Source organism: Dama dama, chromosome 16 (genome assembly GCF_033118175.1).
Source record: "Dama dama isolate Ldn47 chromosome 16, ASM3311817v1, whole genome shotgun sequence".
NCBI classification, from domain to species: domain Eukaryota; kingdom Metazoa; phylum Chordata; class Mammalia; order Artiodactyla; family Cervidae; genus Dama; species Dama dama.
Window position 1 is genome coordinate 34,501,200 of NC_083696.1, and position 21,744 is coordinate 34,522,943.

At 42.1% G+C, this 21,744-nt stretch overlaps 1 protein-coding gene across 3 annotated transcripts in view; it reads left to right on the forward strand.

The window, feature by feature from the left end:
- The window catches only part of FRMD3 (FERM domain containing 3), a 356,347-nt gene that overhangs the window by 285,854 nt on the left and 48,749 nt on the right, over positions 1-21,744 (forward strand). For all 3 annotated transcript variants that reach the window (XM_061163769.1, XM_061163768.1, XM_061163767.1), the window contains exon 13: positions 1,679-1,803. In XM_061163769.1, the coding sequence (XP_061019752.1) occupies positions 1,679-1,803 (125 nt within the window). The remainder of the gene's footprint in view (positions 1-1,678; positions 1,804-21,744) is intronic.

Genomic DNA, 21,744 nt, shown 5'->3' on the forward strand with positions numbered 1-21,744 from the left:
ATAGCAAGATTACTGCTGTTACAAGAAACACTTTAGCTATGTCTTCCTGTATCTGTGTGCATGTGTGTGTGTAGAGCGTGCATGTGTGCTAAGTAGCTTCAGTAGCGTCTGACTCTTTGCGACCCTATGGACTGTAGCCCACCAGGCTCCTCTGTCCATGGGATTCTCCAGGCAAGAATACTGGAGTGGGTTGCCATGCCCATCTCCAGGGAATCTTCCCAACCCAGGGATCAAACCTGCATCTGTTTTGTCTTCTGCATTGGCAGGCAGGTTCTTCACCACTAGTGCCACCTGGCCTGGTCTGTGTACAGAGAGATGATATCAAATGTATTTCTGTAATTTCTGTGAGTCTTGGTCCAAAAAGTTTGAAAATCATGGTTCTGGGGAGTGAGTAGTTTAGGATGAGGACCATGGTTCCCCAGAATGATACATACATATCAGCTGCAAAATAAAGGATTGTAGAGTGAAATAATGAAGACAAGAACTCCATGGTTAAGCAAGTCCTTATAAATTTCCATTTCAACCAGTGGCAGCTTTTAACTCTAGATGCTACCAGCTTCTTCCCTGTCTGGCCCTGATGCTTAACAGAAATGCCCGGGCTATTAAGGCAATCCCATCAACTTGCCTGGAAAACACCCATGCCAGTCTGAAAGGCCAACTTAATGCCAAGTTTACTTCAGTTTCAAACTGAACACCCCTTAACAAGATGGCAAGAGAGGTGCTAAAAGGCACATGAGAATGGATAGGTCAGTCTCTGCCTTAAGGTGCTTATCAAGGTGGGGCTGATTAATACACCAATAATTACAGGGCAACAAATATAACAAATGTGGTGAGTTGTGAAAGAAGGGACAGTAGAGTGAGAAGAAAGGGGGAGAGGGAGTTAGTGGTGAAGGCAATCCAGGAGGGCTTCAAGAAGGAGACATTTGACATCTTTGAAGAATGGATTGGTTTTAGTTTGGATAGGAAATATGGGGATGGGAAGGGTGCTGAAACACCCACCAGAGGCACCCACCTATTGGAGGGCAGATAGTGTAAATGGGCTGCCTGGCCATCCTCCAATAGTTTTGATAAGACAACCTGCACAGTTTCCTTGCCATCTGCTCCCTGTTGCAGCTACTAACACACATGTTCTTCTTTCAAGAGGAGAAAGTGGAGCTGTATTCTGTGGCTGCTTGGTGAGGAGGGTGTGAATTTGAGTGGGAATATTAAATATTGATAGTAGATGCTGGACATCCAGCAACACCAAAATAGCTCTCAGCTGTAGATGGCCTGTGCCATCTTCTGGGCAGAGTTTTTGTTTTTGTGGGTTTTGGTGGTTGTTAAATTACATTGAGCCATGCCCTCCATTCACTTGTCTGCATATCTAGTTCGGTGATATCTTCTCTTGTGTATTTCTGTTGCCCATGTCTTTTTTCAATGCCTTGTCTTGTCACACAGCATGTCCAAGTCTGAGGACATATGGGGAAAGATATTTTCTTTCATGTGTTGCATTAGCACACATGGACATTAGAAGACATGTCAGGACCTTAAGGATGAAAAGGGCTGCGTGTCATCTTTCCCACTGGCCTGACGCACTGTGTGAGTCTACAGGCAGGGACCAGCTTGGGTAGTCAGCTGAGATGGAGGGGCCAGTGTTCCTGATGGAAACCAGTTCCTTCTGGCTTGTATCTGTTTTCAGAACAAATATTTCTCAGAGCCGCAGCTCCCACTCCTTGAACAAGCAGCTCATCATTAACATGGAGCCTCTGCAACCCCTGCTGCCGTCCCCCAGCGAGCAGGAAGAGGAACTTCCGCCAGGTGAGGGTAAGTACGCTTCTTTCCAAAGGCCGGCAATTGCAGGCTTACCTGGGAGGAATGAGGGAGGCATCAATCCTGGGCACCTTGGGTAATGTGTTGAGGTGGAGGTCAAAATGAGTCATAAACTGTGTTTTTAGTAAGTAAACTGTTCACATCTGGAAGGCTGTGTTATCCTGAGAGTTCTATCAGTTTCTCCCAGAGAGAGTTCACTGGTACAAAGCATTCCTAAAATTACATGTTAAAGAAGTAATGGTGTTAGACCAATATCCAATATGGTAGCCCTTACCCACGTGTGGACTTCCCAGGTGGGTAAAAGAATCCGCCTGCCAGTGCAGGAGATGCAAGAGACACAGGTTCGATCCCTGGGTCAGGAAGATCCTCTGGAGTAGGACATGGCAACTCATTCCAGCATTCTTGCCTGGAAAGTTCCATGGACAGAGGAGCCTGGCGAGTTACAGTCCATGGGACCACAAAGTCAGATGTGACCGAGCACATGTAGCTATTTAAAACTAACTTAAAAAAAAAAATAAAATAAAAAAATAAATAAATAAAAAATAAAACTAACTTAAGATTAATTAAAATAAAAAATTCAGCTCCTCAGCCATATTAGCTAGGTTTCCAATCCTCAGTAGCCACATATGGCTAATGGCTACCATCTCCATCCTTCCAGAAAGTTCTATTAGCATGTTCTTGGCTATAATCACAATTATATTAGTGGTTATAAAAAATTCTTCATAAATATCTCTACACTAGTCATCCCCTTTCTGCCTCAGTGCTTTTACATCCCATTATTCCCTTTTCCACGGGGCCTTGTCTGACAGTTTTAATACAAGCTAAGATATAAAGGGCCCATTTCAGCCCCAAAGTTGTTATATTTGTAAATGATATAATATATGTGCTTCTAGGTTTCTTTTTTTTTATTTTTAAGGGCTTTACTTACTTCAGGGAAGAATCTTACCACACTGCTTGCTGCACACACCTGGTGAGGCAAATTTCACTCTCATTAATTTCAAAGTAAATTTTTAAAAATTCATACAAGATAACATTATTAGAACCATGAACCCAAACATAACAGGCTTTTCCTTAACTTTATGATGACATTTAAAATCTGGATACTGAGCAGTTTCAAGAGGGTGGGTCATTCTGTCCCCAAGAGATGAACTTCACCTGCAGTTTTAATTCAAGAATCCCTTCCTTAGGGGGAAATTCTTCAGCCCATAATAAGAACATGGCTTGGCATGCAAACATCCTTAGGGGAGGTCATGGCAACTGATTCATACTGAAGTGTAAGGGATTTTAGTAACTCTTTCCCTGAAAGGAATTTTCAGGGTTGGAAGCAGGACTGGGAAACTGGATGCCACAAATTACATGAGTACAAGGAAAATGTACAAAATACAAAGGATGGTGGCCTCCGGAGACATCTTTATCCCCCTCTTGGACATAACATGATAATAACAAGAACCATTTGTTATAATGGCCTTTATGCTCTGTCTCAACAATTAACTCTGTAAGCTCTATGCTAAATTAATGTTCTTAGCCCAAGGGTCCCTGGATCTATGTTGCTGGTCTACATTTTTCTGTGCCTTCTCTGTCTTTGTATGTTTCAAAAAGCACAGTAAAAGCAGCTTTTGTTTCTGATCACCAGTGATTTCTCTGGGCTTCCTCCTATATGCCTGGAAGATTGTTTGGAGTGGAAATCACTTTTCCTGGACATCAGGATTAGCTTAAGATTGAAGGAGGATGTGGCTAATGGAGAAGAGGAGGGTAGAAAAGATAACCCAAGCTTGGGATTGTGATTTTGCATTGTCTGTAGACATGGAAGTCTAGATGGGAATAAAGGTTGGAAGAGCAGTTACCATGGGGAGTATTGAAGCCAGACTATTGATGCCATCAGAATGCTCCAGATGTAAGGGGGAGCCTGGGTAAGCTTTCCCCTGGACCCTTAATTACATTTAATTAGAAACTTCCATTTTCCTTCATTTTCTATAGTGAAGTACCATTGCTAAATACTAACCTTGTCATTAACAGTACTACTGTGTGGACAAGAGACATACGCATTATGAAAAGTGAAAGTGAAAGTGAAGTCGTGTCCGACTCTTTGCCATCCCATGAACTGTAGCCTACTTTGCTCCTCTGTCCGTGGGATTTTCCAGGCAAGGGTACTGGAGTGGGTTTTCATTTATTAGATATTTATAGAGCTATTTTGGACTTTTCGTGAGAGAGACCTATCAGTGTGACTTTACAGAAATTCTTTTACCAGCTGTAAAGTCACACTGATAGGTCTCTCTCATGAAAAGTCCAAAATAGCTCTGTAAGTATCTAATAAAATTCTCTTTTCTAGAAGAACTTTTGCCTTATGGAGCATCTTTGTGGATTATGAAACCAAGCAAATCATAGTAACTTCCAAGATATAGAATCAACTCAAAAGGGAAAGAAGTAGAAACAACAGTATTGTTCAATGTCCAGCAGATAGAAAGAACTCCCCAATCTAGAGAAGAGAGCAAAATTGTCTTAGGTACTGTGAAATTCAAAGTTATAATTCCCCCAGGGAACATAGCTGTGTTCTTGGTACCTTACATCTTAGTTACTACTTTAGAGTCATATCCTGCTTCCTATGTCTTGTCTTTGAGTATCAGGTAGTGGAATTTAGATATTCCATAGGGATAAGTAGATAATTTAATAGTTTCAAGTATCTCCGATATATAAAGAGAAGAGAGGCAGAGAATATAGCTTTCAACAAAGGTGCCTCCACCTTTGTGAATGGACTCTCTTTTTGGGCAGATACAATGTGATGAATTTAGTTTTATCCTTGTATTGTGATATTTTAGCACTTTTTATGTCTCAGCAAGAGCCAAATCAAGCAGCAAAGACATGCTCCTCAGAGCACAGCCACGAGGGCTTCAGTAGTTGCGGCCCACAGGCTTAGTTGCTCTGTGGCATGTGGGATTTTCCTGGACCAGGGATCAAACTGGTATCCCCTGCTTTGCAAGGCAGATTCTTAACCACTGGACCACCAAGGAAGTCCCGACAGTCTGTTTTTCCTGGAACTTCAAGATTCCCAAAGATAGCTGGGGAGAGCACTGTTGCCCAGATGAGTTCAGCGGTGTTCTGGGTGAGAACATGTTACCCCAGCCACTCAAACGACAGCTGGAGGATCAGCTCTGAGGCTGGCTGTGTCTGAGTAGAGAAAAAACAAAATCAGTTCCCAGGCATCACTAAGCAACAGAAACGTTTTCAGTGTCACCCCAAAGTTGCTTGGTTACAGTATCCCAGTAGATTAGTGCTGAGGGAAGCTTGAGATGAATAGAGCCAACCATTTGAAAAGTGCCCCTTAGAGTTTATGAAAATTTCCAAAGAAGAAAAAAATTCAGAGTGGGAATTTTTCTAGGTGAAAATGACATTTTCACAGGAATAAGGTCCCCACAGTGCAGGTAGCAAAATGCTTGCATGTTTTATTAGTAGAGTGTATTTTTCATTAAGGAGAAAAGATTATGGTAGAGAAGGGGAATGCATTGCTGTCCACCAAAGCGATGGTACAAGTTGGCATAGTTCAACAGGCAGGAAACCATGCTTTCATCTTCTCGATAAATACAATTAATAAGAGTAGAAAATGTTTGACACTCTCTTGCTGGCAAAACAGAAACACAGTGGAGACAACAAAGTTTCCATAAAGGAGTGCCTTGCGGGTAGCAATGTGATTGGTTTGATGGTGGCTTAAACCTGCATTTGCATATGATTGAGAAAAATATCTATATCACGGAACAGATGGGAATTAAGTAGACGGTAAAACTAATTCTCCCAAGCCACACTTTAGCTCTGTTCCTGTGTGTGTTTGTGTGTGTAAATGCACATATATGTCATGGATGTGACTGTGTGTGGGCAGAGGGGGAAGTGGGGGTGTTTTAAGGGTTATTTACAGTGTTTAGCGCTAACCATAAGTGATTTAATTTGGCACCATTGAAATTCTAAAAAATCTATATGTGAACCTGTGAAGGCATTTTGAGCATATAAAAAAGTACAGTTCTCATCCATCAAGCATGCCATACTCGTGAACACCCCGCTCCACCCTAGCACTTAAAAGGTGACCCACGGGGCCAATGTATTCTCTATGTGCAGGTCTTTCTGTACCATACCAGGCAGAGCCTCACGTACCCTACACAGCTGTTCCAATCCCATCACTGCCAGAATGTGTAACAGCCCATGGCTGCCATGGTTACACTGCCTCCACTGAGTCTGGTCTCCTCCCTGCTTATCTGATGTGAAACTTCCTCTCCCTCTTTTGTTCCTTTATAGAGTTCCACGGCCAGGGCTGAAACAGATTTTCACTTTCCTCAGTGTGTTAGTGTCTCTTTTCCATGCCATTTCCCACCGTGTGCTAAGTAATTTCTTCCTTTTGGCTTAGGGTATATCAGGATGTACCCTGTGAGTGATGCAATTGTCTATCAGAAATTTCTTTTACGTTTCATCGAACACCAGGAACTGTTTATAAATCCCATGGGCTCACCTTTTCCCTTATAGTTAGTGCTACCTGGTGATAGCAGACAAGTTAGCACCCGGCTCTTGTCCCTGCCATTGGGTTTGGGGTTTACTGTTTGTTTGTATTTTCTTATTATAAAACTAATTCATTGTCTTCTAGAAAATCTGGACAGTACAAAAAGGCATAAATAAGCAGAAAAAAATTACCTCCCAGATTGTCCCACCTCCTAGAGGCAATCAACGTGTTAACAGTTTTCTTCCGTATCCATTTTAATGCCATTTCAGTCATCCTGTGTGTGTAGTTTTTAAAATTTCTGCTTTGTTTGCTTAATGTTGAAAACGTGAGTGCATGAAAATGTATCATAAATTGAACTATAGGTCAAACAATGAATTGGGAGCATATTTAATTCAAACATGGACAAATGGGTTAACATCCTGAATTAGAACTCACACAAAATACTGGTTTAAGCATCTTTTTGGCATTGCACAGGTTAGGACTCTCCCAAACTTTTCCATGTTATGGCCCCAGTCTCCCACTGCTAATAAGCAGAGAGCAGCCAAGCCTGCTTCCACAGGAGCTAGGAGCCTCAGGAGAGCAGAGGTCAGCTTCCGGTTTTATTTATAACTGCAGAGCCAAATTTCAGAATTCCTTATCACATTTATTGAATTTGAAAAGTTTGGGTCGGCAACTCCTCTAGGGTAGGAAATGCCAAGAGCAACTCAGGGGAAGAAATAAAAGTCTGAGCGAGCTGCAAAGCACTTTTGCAAGCTCCTCAAAGCTTCCATCTTCCCCCTTTGTGCTTTTCTTTGGAGTTTGTGTCATCTTTGGAACTTCAGTTTCTGGTATCAGCTGATGAATTACGTACTCGTAAATTCATTTCCCTTGAAAGAGATCTTTGAAATTTGAAGTGTTTACATTGCTGGAAGGAAGCTAAATGTCTGGTTCCTGGTGCAATTTAAGTGTTTTTTATCTTGCCAGGGTTTTGTATTTTTACATCATATGATGCCAACAGTGTGTGCATCATCTCAGTTCTGTAGTTAGCTAAGTCCCGTAAATCATTCATTTTAAGACATATCCTACTCCTCGGCGTAAACACAGCAGGGCTGTGGATAGCTGTCCTGTTTCTGCACCAATGCCTTGCAGCAGTGAGAAACACAAGCTCTGGTCTCGGCTCATCCACCTTTGGGAGCCTCATATTTTTCATCTCTAAGACAAGAAGATAGGACTTGAGCACCACTCAAATGATTCCTACCTCTAAATTCTTCAATTCTTTTGCCTAATGTCAAGGTCAAATTCCCGGACTATGGTTTGAGGTCTTTCACAATGAGAATGGGAACTTGGAGACAGGAGTATTTTTCACAGCTTTTGGAGGTTAGAAGAGGAATGTTAAGGATGTTCTAGCCCAAGTGTTTGCAAACGGACTGGTAGCCCATGGTCTCTTTTCTTGGGAATCTACAGATGAGAAAACCCAGAGAGAGGACGCAGTTTGCTCAAAGTCGCAGAGCTAGGTACGTCTGGGGTTGGGATCAGGTTCTGATGACCAGATTCCTGGCTCCGGTGTCTTGCATGACATCAAACACATCTAAAATAGTTGGACTTCTTCTTGTGAAAACAGAACCATTAACTAGGGAACTGCATTTCGTTTTCAATCATATCAAATGAATTATCAAAAGAGACATCTTACCCTGTGTAAGTGTAGGGAACTTGTGTGAGTGGTAACAAGAGCTGCTGCATACTCAAGGCAGGGTTTGAGTGTTTGGTTCAGTCACAGCCTGCCAGAACCCAGTGTCTCCTCAGAAATGTCCAGCCCACTGGGAGCATCGCCTCCCCGGGGCCCCCATGGTGGGAAGGCTGTGGACAGAGGTGCCGACCAAACAGAATTTCTGATGGAGCCGGGCTGCAGGGCAAACAGCCTTCGTGCAGGAAGGCTGTCTCCCTCTGGGAATCATGTTCTGATTTTTAAAGCCGAATCTGTTAAATAAAGAATAGCTCACTCCAGGCCTAGTTCTAATTACTCATTGTCTTGTGCTGAGAATCTTTGTCTTATTAGTGAAAGCAATTCGGTTCGGAGCTTCCCACATCACTGCTCCCGCTCAGGTTGGCTCTTGACTGCCACACTTAAGGATTAATAATTAATTGCTTTAAAGGCTTCAGCGGGGGTAAAAAAAAAAAATCAGTCAAGTGTCCCTCGGTCGCGGTCCTTGAGGGTTGGGATGTGAGCCAGGCGAGAGTGTCAGCGTGTGCAGCTGTGACAGCCAGTGTGGTCTGTGACAGGCAAGATATTCTGCTTTGGCATTTGGACAAGAAAACACTCCCACCACCATCTCTAAGAAACCGCAGGAGAAGAAAAGTGAAGATATTGCTAAGCCATTGTCATTAGAAAACAGAGGCTATAATTTTCTGGATTCCATAGTCAGCATGAGATTCTATTTTCTCATGTTTTTCTTAGTGGATTGGTAGTGAGTGTTAAGTAAATACCCTTTATGATATCCAGACTGACATGAAGGCAGCAGCTCACAGCATCTCCCTTCCTCCCTTCCTCTTCTGTTAAGACCTGGTGCCAATTATGTGAAAGAAAGTGTTGGGCAGTACAGGCTAGTTTCACTCTTTTAGGTAGGTCTGGGACAGTATGGGCAAAGGGGGTTCAGCAAAGAGGCTCTGGTCGTTTGGCACAAGACTGGATGATGGGCATGTCCACTGGGGTGCATGCCCAATGCCATCTGCAAAGTAGGGCAGCCTTCCTCTTGGTTTGGCTGATGGAGAACTAGAGGCCCTGGAGCCATGGCATCCAGACCATGGGTTTACCCAGTGGCCCACTGGGGTGGGGGAAACGACTGTTCAGACTTCTGTTGGGGATTTACTTTTATCACCTCCTCAAACAATTTCTATTGTGTAGATTTTATAAAGGTTACAATACATCAAGGGCTTCCCTGGTGGTCCAGTGGTTAAGAATCCACCTTGCAATGCAAAGGACATGGGTTTGATCTGTGGTCTGGGAAGATCCCACATGCCATGGGGCAGCTAAGCCTGTGAGCCACGGTTACTGAAGCCCACACGCCTAGAGCCCATGCTCCATAAGAGAAGCCACACAAGTGCACCGCAACTAGAGAGTAGCCTCCCTTCCACAACTAGAGAAAACTCCATGCAGCAACGAAGACCCAGCATAGCCAGAAATAAATAATTTTAAAAAGAATTGATAGCTGTACATGTATCTGATTTATAAATACTCATTTTTTTTCTTAAGCATGAGCAAACATATTCCCCAAAAAATAGGTTTGGCTATAGCCGCTCTAGATCTTCCTGATGAGTCCACCAAGAATAAAAGGAAGGGCTTGTTTTTGAAACTCTGAAATCCCTGTTCATGCCAAAACTCCAGATTCCTAAAATAGATGCGCGATCTATCTGCTCTAGTTACAGTGGTGACATGCCATTTTACATACTTTCAGTCTTCCACGCTAGTAAACCAGGGTGAGTCACCCAAGCACTTAGACTTTAGCCAAGCTCTTCGGCAGATGCTGTGTCACTCTTGCTGAATTGTTCTGCGGTTGCCCAGAGTCCCCGATTTACACGAGTACTGGACTCTACTTTCTTTTTGTCGCTGTTGTTGTTATTGTTTCAATGTCCTTCACATTCTTTTTTTAAAATTTATTTTACTGAAGTATAGTTGATTTACAGTGTTGTTAATTTCTTCTGTACAGCAAGGTTATTCATTATACATCTATATTATTTTTCATGTTTTTTCCATTCTGGTTTAGTACAGGACACTGAATATAGCTCCCTGTGCTATACAGTAGAACCTTGTTGTCTATCCATCATATATATAATAGTTTGCATCTGCTAATCCCGAATTCCCAATCCATCCTGCCCTCCACCACAAGTTCGTTCACTGTGTCTGTGAGCCTGTTTTGTAGATAGGTTCATTTGTGCCATATTTCAGATTCCACATATAAGTGATATCATATGGGATTTGTCTTTCTTTCTCTGACTTACTTCACTTAGTATGCTCATCTCTAGGCTCATCCATGTTGCTGCAAATGGAATTCTTTCATTCTTTTCTATGGCCAAGTAGTATTCCATTACCTTTACACATGTACCACATCTTCTTTATCCATTCATCTGTTGATGGACAGTTAGGCTGTTTCCATGTCTTCACTGTTATGAAAAATGCTCCTAGAAGTATATGGGTGCATGCATCTTTCCAAAGAATATTTTTGTTCAGATATATACCTAGGAGTGAGATGGACTCTACTTTCTGAGTGTATGCAGGACACAACATTAATGGGGATCCTCTGGTAGTAGGAAGAGCACTGGATAGAGATTTTAGAGGGCTGGAGTTCATTCATTCACTTGATAAGTATTTACTTCTTCTCTGGAGCATGCTGGACACTGGCAGTATCTGAATCTTATTTCCTCTTTTAAAAACAAGATGAGATGGCTTCTAAGTTTTCTCCACACTCTGTCCTTCACTGGTGCTTCCCCACATTCCTGCTCTTCTTAATGAAATGTTTTTGGATCATTCATCATTACCTCAGAAAACAAAAAGTATAAACATCTTTTTAAATGTGGTTAATGAAACAGTAAGCATGTGACACAAAGATCTATAAAAGCAGGGTTACATTTTTTTTCTTTTTTTGTAAATTGTAAACTTCCAGCATGAAATTGAAAATTAATAGCAACTAGCCTTAAAGGGAATATAAAATGAACACTTCCTCACTTAAAAGAGCCCTGACATCCTTTAATGTCTCCTCCTAGAAAAGAAGTCCAATTTGAAACTTTTTAACTCCCCAGTCTCCATTTTAGCACACACAAAAATTTTTTAATGGGCCAATGCTCTGGCTGAAAGAGAAATAAATAGGGTTATGAGGATGACCCACGTGATAACCTGAACACAGACTGGATTTTGCCATTAAAGGAAGGAATATCCATGTTAGAAAAAAGAAAACGACTCTTGTGATCTCTGGGTTCATCAGTTCCTGCCTGAGGCCCTCTGCTGCAGCTGACTTGGTCCCTAAGTGCAGGCTTAGCTCCACCCCTGACTCCAGAGCCAATCCCACCCTACTCTGGGAGGGGATGAATAAGATGAAGCCCAGCTCTGTGGCTCAGGCTGTGAGTCTTGCTTTCTCTATTACCCCGCCTGGCCTTCTCCTGGTCCATATGCCAGCCTTGCTCCCTTCCTTAGTCCCTGCCTTGGTGGTGGTCCTGGTAACCTATGCCTCCAGGACTTTGAAGGCCCATCTCCCTGGGGCTGGACCATACTTTGCTGGTAGACAGCTGCATGGAGCTCCCTTCCTGTCTCATGTCTCTCAGGGCAAAGTTCTGTTCTTCCCCAAAACACTTTTTCCCAGCACTGGCCCCATCTTGAGTAGATGGGTCTGATTTTAAATGCCCATCTTCTCTGGTTAATCTTCTCCCACTGGCTAGTGGTGTTATGAAATACAAAATTGTCAGATCCATCAGCAAAATCCTATTCACTTTTTTTTTTTAATTTTTTTATTAGTTGGAGGCTAATTACTTCACAACATTTCAGTGGGTTTTGTCATACATTGACATGAATCAGCCATAGATTTACACGTATTCCCCATCCCGATCCCCTCTCCCACCTCCGTCTCCACCCGATTCCTCTGGGTCTTCCCAGTGCACCAGGCCCGAGCACTTGTCTCATGCATCCCACCTGGGCTGGTGATCTGTTTCACCGTAGATAGTATACATGCTGTTCTTTTGAAACATCCCACCCTCACCTTCTCCCACAGAGTTCAAAAGTCTGTTCTGTACTTCTGTGTCTCTTTCTGTTTTGCATATAGGGTTATCGTTACCATCTTTCTAAATTCCATATATATGTGTTAGTATGCTGTAATGTTCTTTATCTTTCTGGCTTACTTCACTCTGTATAATGGGCTCCAGTTTCATCCATCTCATTAGAACTGCTTCAAATGAATTCTTTTTAACAGCTGAGTAATATTCCATGGTGTATATGTGCCACAGCTTCCTTATCCATTCATCTGCTGATGGGCATCTAGGTTGCTTCCATGTCCTGGCTATTATAAACAGTGCTGCGATGAACATTGGGGTGCACGTGTCTCTTTCAGATCTGGTTTCCTCAGTGTGTATGCCCAGCAGTGGGATTGCTGGGTCATATGGCAGTTCTATTTCCAGTTTTTTAAGGAATCTCCACACTGTTCTCCATAGTGGCTGTACTAGTTTGCATTCCCACCAACAGTGTAAGAGGGTTCCCTTTTCTCCACACCCTCTCCAGCATTTATTGCTTGTAGACTTTTGGATAGCAGCCATCCTGACTGGCGTGTAATGGTACCTCATTGTGGTTTTGATTTGCATTTCTCTAATAATGAGTGATGTTGAGCATCTTTTCATGTGTTTGTTAGCCATCTGTATGTCTTCTTTGGAGAAATGTCTGTTTAGTTCTTTGGCCCATTTTTTGATTGGGTCATTTATTTTTCTGGAATTGAGCTGCAGGAGTTGCTTGTATATTTTTGAGATTAATCCTTTGTCTGTTTCTTCATTTGCTATTATTTTCTCCCAATCCTATTCACTTTTAAATACACCCCGGAATCATGGCCACCGCCCCATGCTGGCTGCAGGCACTCTTGTTTCCCTCAGGAGATAACAATAGTTCTGCTTCTGCACTGCCCCCCTGCCCCCACCCATGTTTCTCACACAGCAACCAGGGTGATCTTTTACAAGTGGAACTTGTATCTAGTTAGGTTCAGATCTGAGCTCTTCACTTGGCCTCTGAGGTTCGTGCTTGGCCTTCTACCCACCCTTAGACCATTTTCTACTGCTTTCCTCTTGAATCTCTGTGTTCCTACCATGCTGGTCCTCTAAGTTTGTGGCCACCACAGGGTCTTTGCACAGCTGATATATCTACCTAGAAGGGCCTCTCCTTTGATCTTTGCATAATCGGCTGTTTCTTTAAGTCTTAGCTCAAGGTTCAGCTCCCTGGAAACCCTAAGTACCCAATTCTGAGTGGTTCTCTAAACCTAAGAGAGAACCATTTGATCTCTCTTATGCCACCTTCTGTTTGATTTTCATCAGTGTTCAGCACTTTCAAGCACTTTCTAATTTACTTATTTGTCCTGTTTGTTGACTGTCTTCCTTAACTAAAACATTAGCTCCATGATAGCAAAAACTTTGCCTGCCTTATTCCCACACTATACCCACCACTTAGAGATGTTCTGGTACACAGTAGGAGCTAAATTAATGCTTGCCAAATTAGTGAACAAATGAATGAATGAATTCTAAATGCAACTAGGACAGCCTTTGTTTATGTAAAAGAAAGTCTATAAGGAGAATGATTTCCTAGGATTAGGGTTGGCCAGAAGTCAAACATGTTTTGTTTTGTTTTTGTTTTTAATCTGAAATCAAAAGTCATAGTATATATAGTCATTGTAAAAAATTTGGAAAATACAGAAGCCACCAATCCAAAATTTAAAAGGAATCTGAAATCCCCTATGTTCAAACTATGGTATTCTTTGTTTTTGTTCAGTCACTAAGTCATGTCCAGCTCTTTGTGACCCCATGGACTGCAGAACACCAGGCTTCCCTGTCCTTCACTAAATCCTGGAGTTTGCTTAAACTCATGAACATCGAGTTGGTGACGCCATCCAACCATCTCATCCTCTGTCACCACCTTTTCCTCCTACCCTCAATCTTTCCCAGTATCAGGGTCTTTTCCCATCAGTTGGCTCTTCGCATCAGGTGGCCAAAGTATTGGCACTTCAGCTTCAGCATCAGTCCTTCCAATGAATATTCGGGGTTGATTTCCTTTAGAATAGACTGGTTTGATCTCCTTGCTGTCCAAAGGACTCTTAATAGTTTTCTCCAGTACCACAGTTCGAAAGCATCAGTTCTTTGGTGCTCAGCCTTCTTTATGGTCCAATTCTCACATCTGTACATGACCACTAGAAAAACCAAGAAGCAAGAACTAAAATCCTACAGCCTTCAGAATGAAAACCACAGTCACAGAGAGCTAATCAAAATGATCACATGGATCACAGCCTCAGCCTTGTGTAACTCAATGAAGCTATGAGCCATGCCTTGCAGGGCCACCCATGACAGACAGGTCATGGTCAAGAGTTCTGACTATACACAGTCCCCTGGAGAAGGGAATGGCAAACCACTCCAGTATTCTTGCCTTGAGAACCCCACAAACAGTAGGAAAAGTCAAAAAATAATTGTGGTATGAATGTATATAATCCATCTATATATTTTTAATAAATATCAGAATACACTAGATATACTGTTTTGTAATCTGCTTTTTCACTTATTAAAATATAACATAACATATCTCTGTGACATTAAATAGTCCCCTACAATTTTAATTTTTTATTTATTAATCTTTATTAAACTATCATTGCTTTACAATGTTGTGTTCGTGTCTACTGCACAGAAAAGTGAATCAGCTGTACATACACACACATCCCCTCTTTTTTTGAATTTTCTTCCCATTTAGGTCACCACAGAACATTGAGTAGAGCTCTCTGTTGTTATTGGTCATCTATCTTATGATAGTAGTGTATGTGTGACAATCTCAATCCAAATTCATCCCACTCCTCCTTCCCCCTTGGTTTCCATCCTTCTGTCCTCTATGTCTGTGTCTCTATTGCTGCTTTGCAAATAAATTCATCTATGTCATTTTTCTAGATTCCATATATAAGCGATATTATACAATACTTGTTTTTCTCTTTCTGACTTATACAAAAATAAACTCAGAATGGATTAAAGACCCAAATGTAAGGCCAGACACTATAAAACTCCTAGAGGAAAACATAGGCAGAACACTCTATGACATAAATCATAGCAAAATCTTTTTTCAACCCACCTCCTAGAGTAATGAAAACAAAAACAAACAAATGGGACCGAATTAAACTTAAAAAAGCTTTTACACAGCAAAGGAAACCATAAACAAGACAAAAAGACAGCCCTTAGAATGGGAGAAAATATTTTCAAATAAAGCAAATGCAAAGGATTAATCTCCAAACTATACAAACAACTCATCCAGCTCAATATCAAAAAAATAAACAATCCAATCAAAAAACGGGCAAGAGATCTAAATAGACATTTCTGCCAAGAAGACATACAGATGGTCAACAAACGCATGAAAAGATGCTCAACATCACTAATTATTAGAGAAATGCAAATCAAAACTACAATGAAGCATCACCTCACAATGGTCAGAATGGCCATCATAAAAAAAAACATACAAACAATAAATGCTGGAAAGGGTGTGGAGAAAAGGGAACCCTCCTACACTGCTGATGGGAATGTAAACTGGCACAGCCACTACGGAAAACAGTTTGGAGGTTCCCTAAAAAACTAAAAATAGAACTACCATATGATTCAGCAATCCCAACCCTGGGCATACATCTGAAGAAAATCACCATTCAAAAGATACATGCACCCCAATGTTCACTGCAGCACTATTCACAATAGCCAGGACACAGAAGCAATCTAAATGTCCATAAACATAGGAATGGATGAAGAAGATGTGGTACATATATACAATGGGATATTACTCAGCCATAAAAAGGAACAAAACTGTGCCATTTGCAGAGACATGGATGGACCTAGAGACTACCATGCAGAGTGATGTAAGTCACCATTTTAACATACATACCTTATTAATCACATAAATATACAAAAGTGCCTTTCATTCTCCTACCTCCCACCAAATTATATATATATGAATGTCTCTTATTGTAGCTTTACAAAACTGTAAAGTGGTTTAGAGTGGCTAGATATTTTCTTGCATTTCTCATCTTGAGCATATAATTAAAATGCAAGAGAGAGAGGCTTCTGGCTGCTGTGTTGGGTGAAGGACTGAGACCTGATGCCTCTAGCTCCTCGGTTACACAGCAGCAACAGGAGGAGTCCATAGTTCCAGAAGAGCCTGGTTTTTTCCCAACAGAGAGGCACAGATGCCTGATTCTTAATACCATTTGTAAAGCTGTTGGGAAATATGGAAAAAAATAGAGCTCCATTTATTAATGCAGCCCAATTCAATTTCCTCTACTCAGACAATAATGGTTTATCTGTAATGGTGACTTGTGCCTGGAGGGAGTGAAATAATACAGCAGAAGTGATGAGAAAACAAATTCACCCTGTACAGAGGCAAGGGAAATAGGCTCTTGGTTAAGAGTCCTAAACAGACCAAAGGCAGCTGTGCTAATGGGCCAGTAAGGACAGCATTGTCACCTATTTCTCCCAGGAATTTCTCTGGGCACCTATGTTGGCATGTGACAAAACTGCACTGTGAATAAATTGCCTTGATACATCTAAGTTATGGAACATCTCAAAATTTTAAGTCCTGGGTTTGACCAGGATAGGGGAAAAGCTCTTTGTCTATATGGAAGGAAAAGTCTGAATTATAGGTCTTCTTAGTCAGAGAGATGGCTTAAATTCTTCTCCAGGGAAATTCCTCATACATTTTTTCGAAGAATGCATTATAGTTGTGAAATTCCTAGTCGCTGTCCAATGTCTGTGGGAGATTTCATCTGGTTTCATGTATGGACAGTGCTGGAAGGTTTCCTTCATGTTACCACCATCCTATAGAGGGTATCTATAGGTATTCGGGCCATCTCTTTATTCACAGGGTTTTAAGTGTGCTATGGGCCAGTGAATAAGAGAGGAATGGACAACTCTGCATCTGCACGATCGATGGGTGGCTTGTTGGGTGATGACACCCATGGGGTAACTTGTTGCTGTCAGCGAATGCTACCTGACCCTTGCAGATTAGGTCTCTTATCTCACACTCTCCTCTACTTGTGACCCCTTCAGTTTTCCTTTTACTTAGAGTGTGGATCCTTTTGTGCAGTCTGCAGCTGGGGGAGGTCTTTCTGTCTTGGAGACTGGTTTGTGAGCTTTACAGTTAAGTCTTTGTGATGGTGGTTTTATTGTTGGGTGGGTTAAGTTTGCTATCTGGGCTGAGGATCAAGAAAAGGCTTCCAAGACTTTTGTGAGCACAGGTTAATTAATCAATTAGTATTTTAAAACACTGTCTTAACCACCACTGGAAGACAGTAAAACTTGCTTTTCACTGGTGTTGGAAATGGAGACCACTGAACTTGGAATAAGGAGACAGGATTCAAGGTGCATGATGAGAGCGACCATGACCTTCTCTGTTTCTCCTGAATTAGCCTCCTTGTATTAGTGCTCAGCCCCATGCTGCCACCCTGCACTCTCCTCTGCTTGTTGGCCACCTCCACTTGGATGCCATGTAATAGCTGACAGATAACCCATCAAACTTAATGGGCTTACAACTACCCTCATGTTCTCTTCCTTCCTCAAATCCCAGTCTCCAAATTGCCCCTGCTCTGATTTGGTTAACGACAGAACGTCCATGAAGTTGCCCCAGCCAGAGACCTGGAAGCCATCCTTGCCTTGATACCCCTCCCATGCCCGCATCGACTTGGTCACCACTGTCAAGTCTACCCAGGAGTAGCCGGCATTGACCCAACTCTTCAGCCTGCTGTTACAGCTTCATTCCAGGTCCCCTCTTCTCTCTCTGGGGACACTGCAGCATCTTCCTTATTGATCTTCATCTAACCCATCCTCTAAACTCCTGCTGGAGCCATCACCCTTATTAGAAGTAGTTTCTAGACCCTTCCCCATTGACTGTGGAGTAGAGTCCAGCCCTGAAAGGTGTTCATGGCTCCTCACAATCTGGTCCACACTCACCATATTTCCCTCCATTGGTCCTGCCTGGCCCTCTCCTCATTCTGTGGCTGCAGCTCTCCACCCACCCCCCACCCAGTACTGCAGACCCACACAGGATCCTCTCTGCTGTTTCCTCTGCTCCACCGGCCCAGTCCATACTGTTTTGTCAAGTGGCTCCTCCCCTATGACATGCTCCTGGCTCTGAAGAAAGTACTGATAGCTTTCTTTTCTTTCACTCTTGCATTTATTCTTTTTATCTTTATTGAGATATAATTATATACAACCGTGTATACATTTAAGATGCCCAGTGTATTGATTTGATACATTTATATGGTACAAAATGATGATCACCATAGAGTTAGCTAACACTTCCCTCCCATCACTGAGGGAATCTGGGTTAACTGATAGAATTAACTGATAGATTAACTGATAGAATCTGGATTACCAGAAAATGAAAAGAAAAAGAATCCTAGAAGACAAAACATTAAGCTCATTCATTTCAAAAGTTAATACCTCGAAACATCCCACCCTCGCCTTCTCCCACAGAGTCCAAAAGTCTGTTCTGTACATCTGTGTCTCTTTTTCTGTTTTGCATATAGGGTTATCATTACGATCTTTCTAAATTCCATATATATGTGTTAGTATGCTGTAATGATCTTTATCTTTCTGGCTTACTTCACTCTGTATAATGGGCTCCAGTTTCATCCATCTCATTAGAACTGCTTCAAATGAATTCTTTTTAACAGCTGAGTAATATTCCATGGTGTATATGTACCACAGCTTCCTTATCCATTCGTCTACTGATGGGCATCTAGGTTGCTTCCATGTCCTGGCTATTGAAACAGATCACCAGCCCAGGTGGGATGCATGAGACAAGTGCTCGGGCCTGGTGCACTGGGAAGACCCAGAGGAATCGGGTGGAGACGGAGGTGGGAGAGGGGATCGGGATGGGGAATACATGTAACTCCATGGCTGATTCATGTCAATGTATGACAAAACCCACTGCAATGTTGTGAAGTAATTAGCCTCCAACTAATAAAAATAAATGAAAAAAAACAAAAGTTAATACCTTTTCTCCTGAAGCTCTAGAGAAGTTTCCAGCATCATACGTTGGAACTTAACTGGGAAGGTAATTTAAGCAAATGCTGTGTATCATTCTTCATCTTTAGATTTTCCATTAAGTATATGAAATCAGTCTTTAGTTGTTAAGATTCTGTGTTCATGAGAAATTATCACTAAGCTTTTGTTCTAAATTTATGAGCTAAAGGTTCCAAGAAAATGCCTGCTGGGTATGTCTGAAAGAAGCTATCTGACAGTTTTAAGTGAGTGAAGTGAACAGATTAGTGTTTTAAAAAACTTGCTTTGTATCTAGATGCCCTGAGATGGATGTGTCAGAGGGTGAGAGGGTAGCTGCATCAGACTCCAAAGAGGGTGGCGAGGTGGTGAGGAAGAAGAATTAGGAGGTGGAATTGACAGGGTGGGTGAATGTCTAGAAAAAGGGTGATGCTGTGTTTGGGGGAGGGTATGATGTTTATTTTCGTAGGAAGTAGCTTCTAATCTTTAAGCCTCTGTTTCCTTATCTGTAAAATTTATACATAATAACCCTAGTTAACAGGGTTGTCATGAGTATTAATTGACACATAGCAATAGAAAATACATTTTTTTACTATGAAAAAGACAAAGATACTCTGAAAAATAAGATCAGCATCCCCAAGAGAATGTATATTAAGGGCTTAGACCAAAGCCTGCTGCAAACCTATCATCACTGTAAAGCAAAAGTAATGAAAACTCTGACTTGGGGGCCAGAAAGGAACCCCTAAATAAACTTCTATACAGAAGCATTCAGTATATGATAAGGTACCTTTGCAACACTGGATCCTTCTATCTCCTCTTCAGATGTAGGGTAAACTATCACCCTAAGACGATCTTTCCACAACAGCCCCATCTGAAGCTTTACCCCCAAAACCCCACTCCTGCCAAGTTATCAGTGATGAATCCTGTTAGCACTCATGTTATCTCGTCTGTGTGCTGGTTTACTTGTTGCACATCTGTATCACCCTCCAGGATGGGGCCAAGACCACAATCAGGCTCAGACTCAACTGTATTCCAAGTGTCTGGGCCAGTGCCTGGCACACTGAAGCGCTCCGGGAGTGTCTGTTGGATGAAGGAAAGATGAGCCATCCAGTTTGTGAACTGGCTCACATGGATGCAGGCTTGTCTGTGTTCAAGGAGAATCTTCTAAAGCAGCCCTTCGCGGGTACTCTCTCAGAAGAGAAGGGAGGGAGAGCATGGACAAACAGCTTGCTCAGATCTTGGTAAATCGCACTCAGAAAGTCAGTTGTTGTTTATTTGCTCAGTTGTGTCTGACTCTTTGCAACCCCATGGACTGCAGCACACCAGGCTTCCCTGTCCTTCACTGTCTCCTAGAGTTTGCTCAAACTCATATTTATTGAGTCAGTAATGCTATCCAGTCATCTCATCCTCTGTCATCCCCTTCTCCTGCCCTCAATCTTTTTTAGCATCAGGGTCTTTTCCAGTGAGTCAGCTCTTCACATCAGGTGGCCAAAGTATTGGAGCTTCAGCTTCATCATCAGTCCTTCCAATGAATATTCAGGACTGATCTCCTTTAGGATTGATAGGCTGGATCTCCTTGCAGTCCAAGGGATTCTCAAGAGTCTTCTCCAACACCACAGTTCAAAAACATCAATTAATTCTTCAGTGCTCAGTCTTCTTTAGAGTCCAACTCTCACATCCATACATGACAACTGGAAAAACCACAGCTTTGACTAGATGGACCTTTGTCAGGGGAGTGATAGCTCTGATTTTTAATACAGTACAGAAAAAATACAGTTTTAAAAGTTTCAAAACATCACACGGAATGATATATAGCACAACACATTGGTATTTTTGGCTTTGAGGTTAAAATTTCATACTCAATTATGACTTCTCTAGGCCTCACCAACTTGTAAATATTTTAACTATGCTTGCAACCCTTTGAACTTAAAACTCCTGCAGGTCTGGTAGGAAACAGCAAATGTCAGCAGCAATTTTCTCTGGGCTGTCAGCTTTGAGGGACTACTGGGATCTCCTTCACCCATTTCCTACCTTCTGATAGTTCTCTACTTCCCTGTACTGTGCAGGTAGTGCTTTTTTGATAATAATAATAACTACCACCTAAGATTTATTTTCAAGAATATTAATTCTGTAAGTCTGGGGTAAAAAAGTCAGGATCAGAACACCAGGAGGCAAGAAGTGAAAGCAGAGCAGTGTCTGATGGAGTGTCCAGTCTGTTTTTCCTGCCTGTCTAGAAATCATCACCAGTGGTCTGAGCAGACAGCAAGAGCACTGTGACACTCCGTCCCCCCTTACGTCTCTCTTACTGTCTCTCCCTCTCTTGTCTGTCCCTCTCTGACACAGCTCGCATAAGCTCCCTATTTAGAGATGCCATAGTTGTCAGTCTATCGGATGGTCAGGGAAACAGATGAGTCCTATGTTAGAATCCTCTACAGCAGGGATCCCCAACCTCCGGGATCTAATGCCTGATGATCTGGGGTGGAGCGCATGTAATAATAGAAATAAAGTGCACAATAAATGTAATGAGCTTGAGTCATCCCGAAACCATCCCTTCCCATCTGTGGAAAAACTGTCTTCCATGAAACGGGTCCCTGCTACCAGAAAGATTGGGGACCACTGCTCTATAGCCACGAAGTTCATGTGAAGAGTGCTCTCTTTCCCCACAGTGGTGTTGAGGAGAGCCCAGCTGCGCTGTTTGAATTCTGTTTTGTCTGCAGCTGTAATTC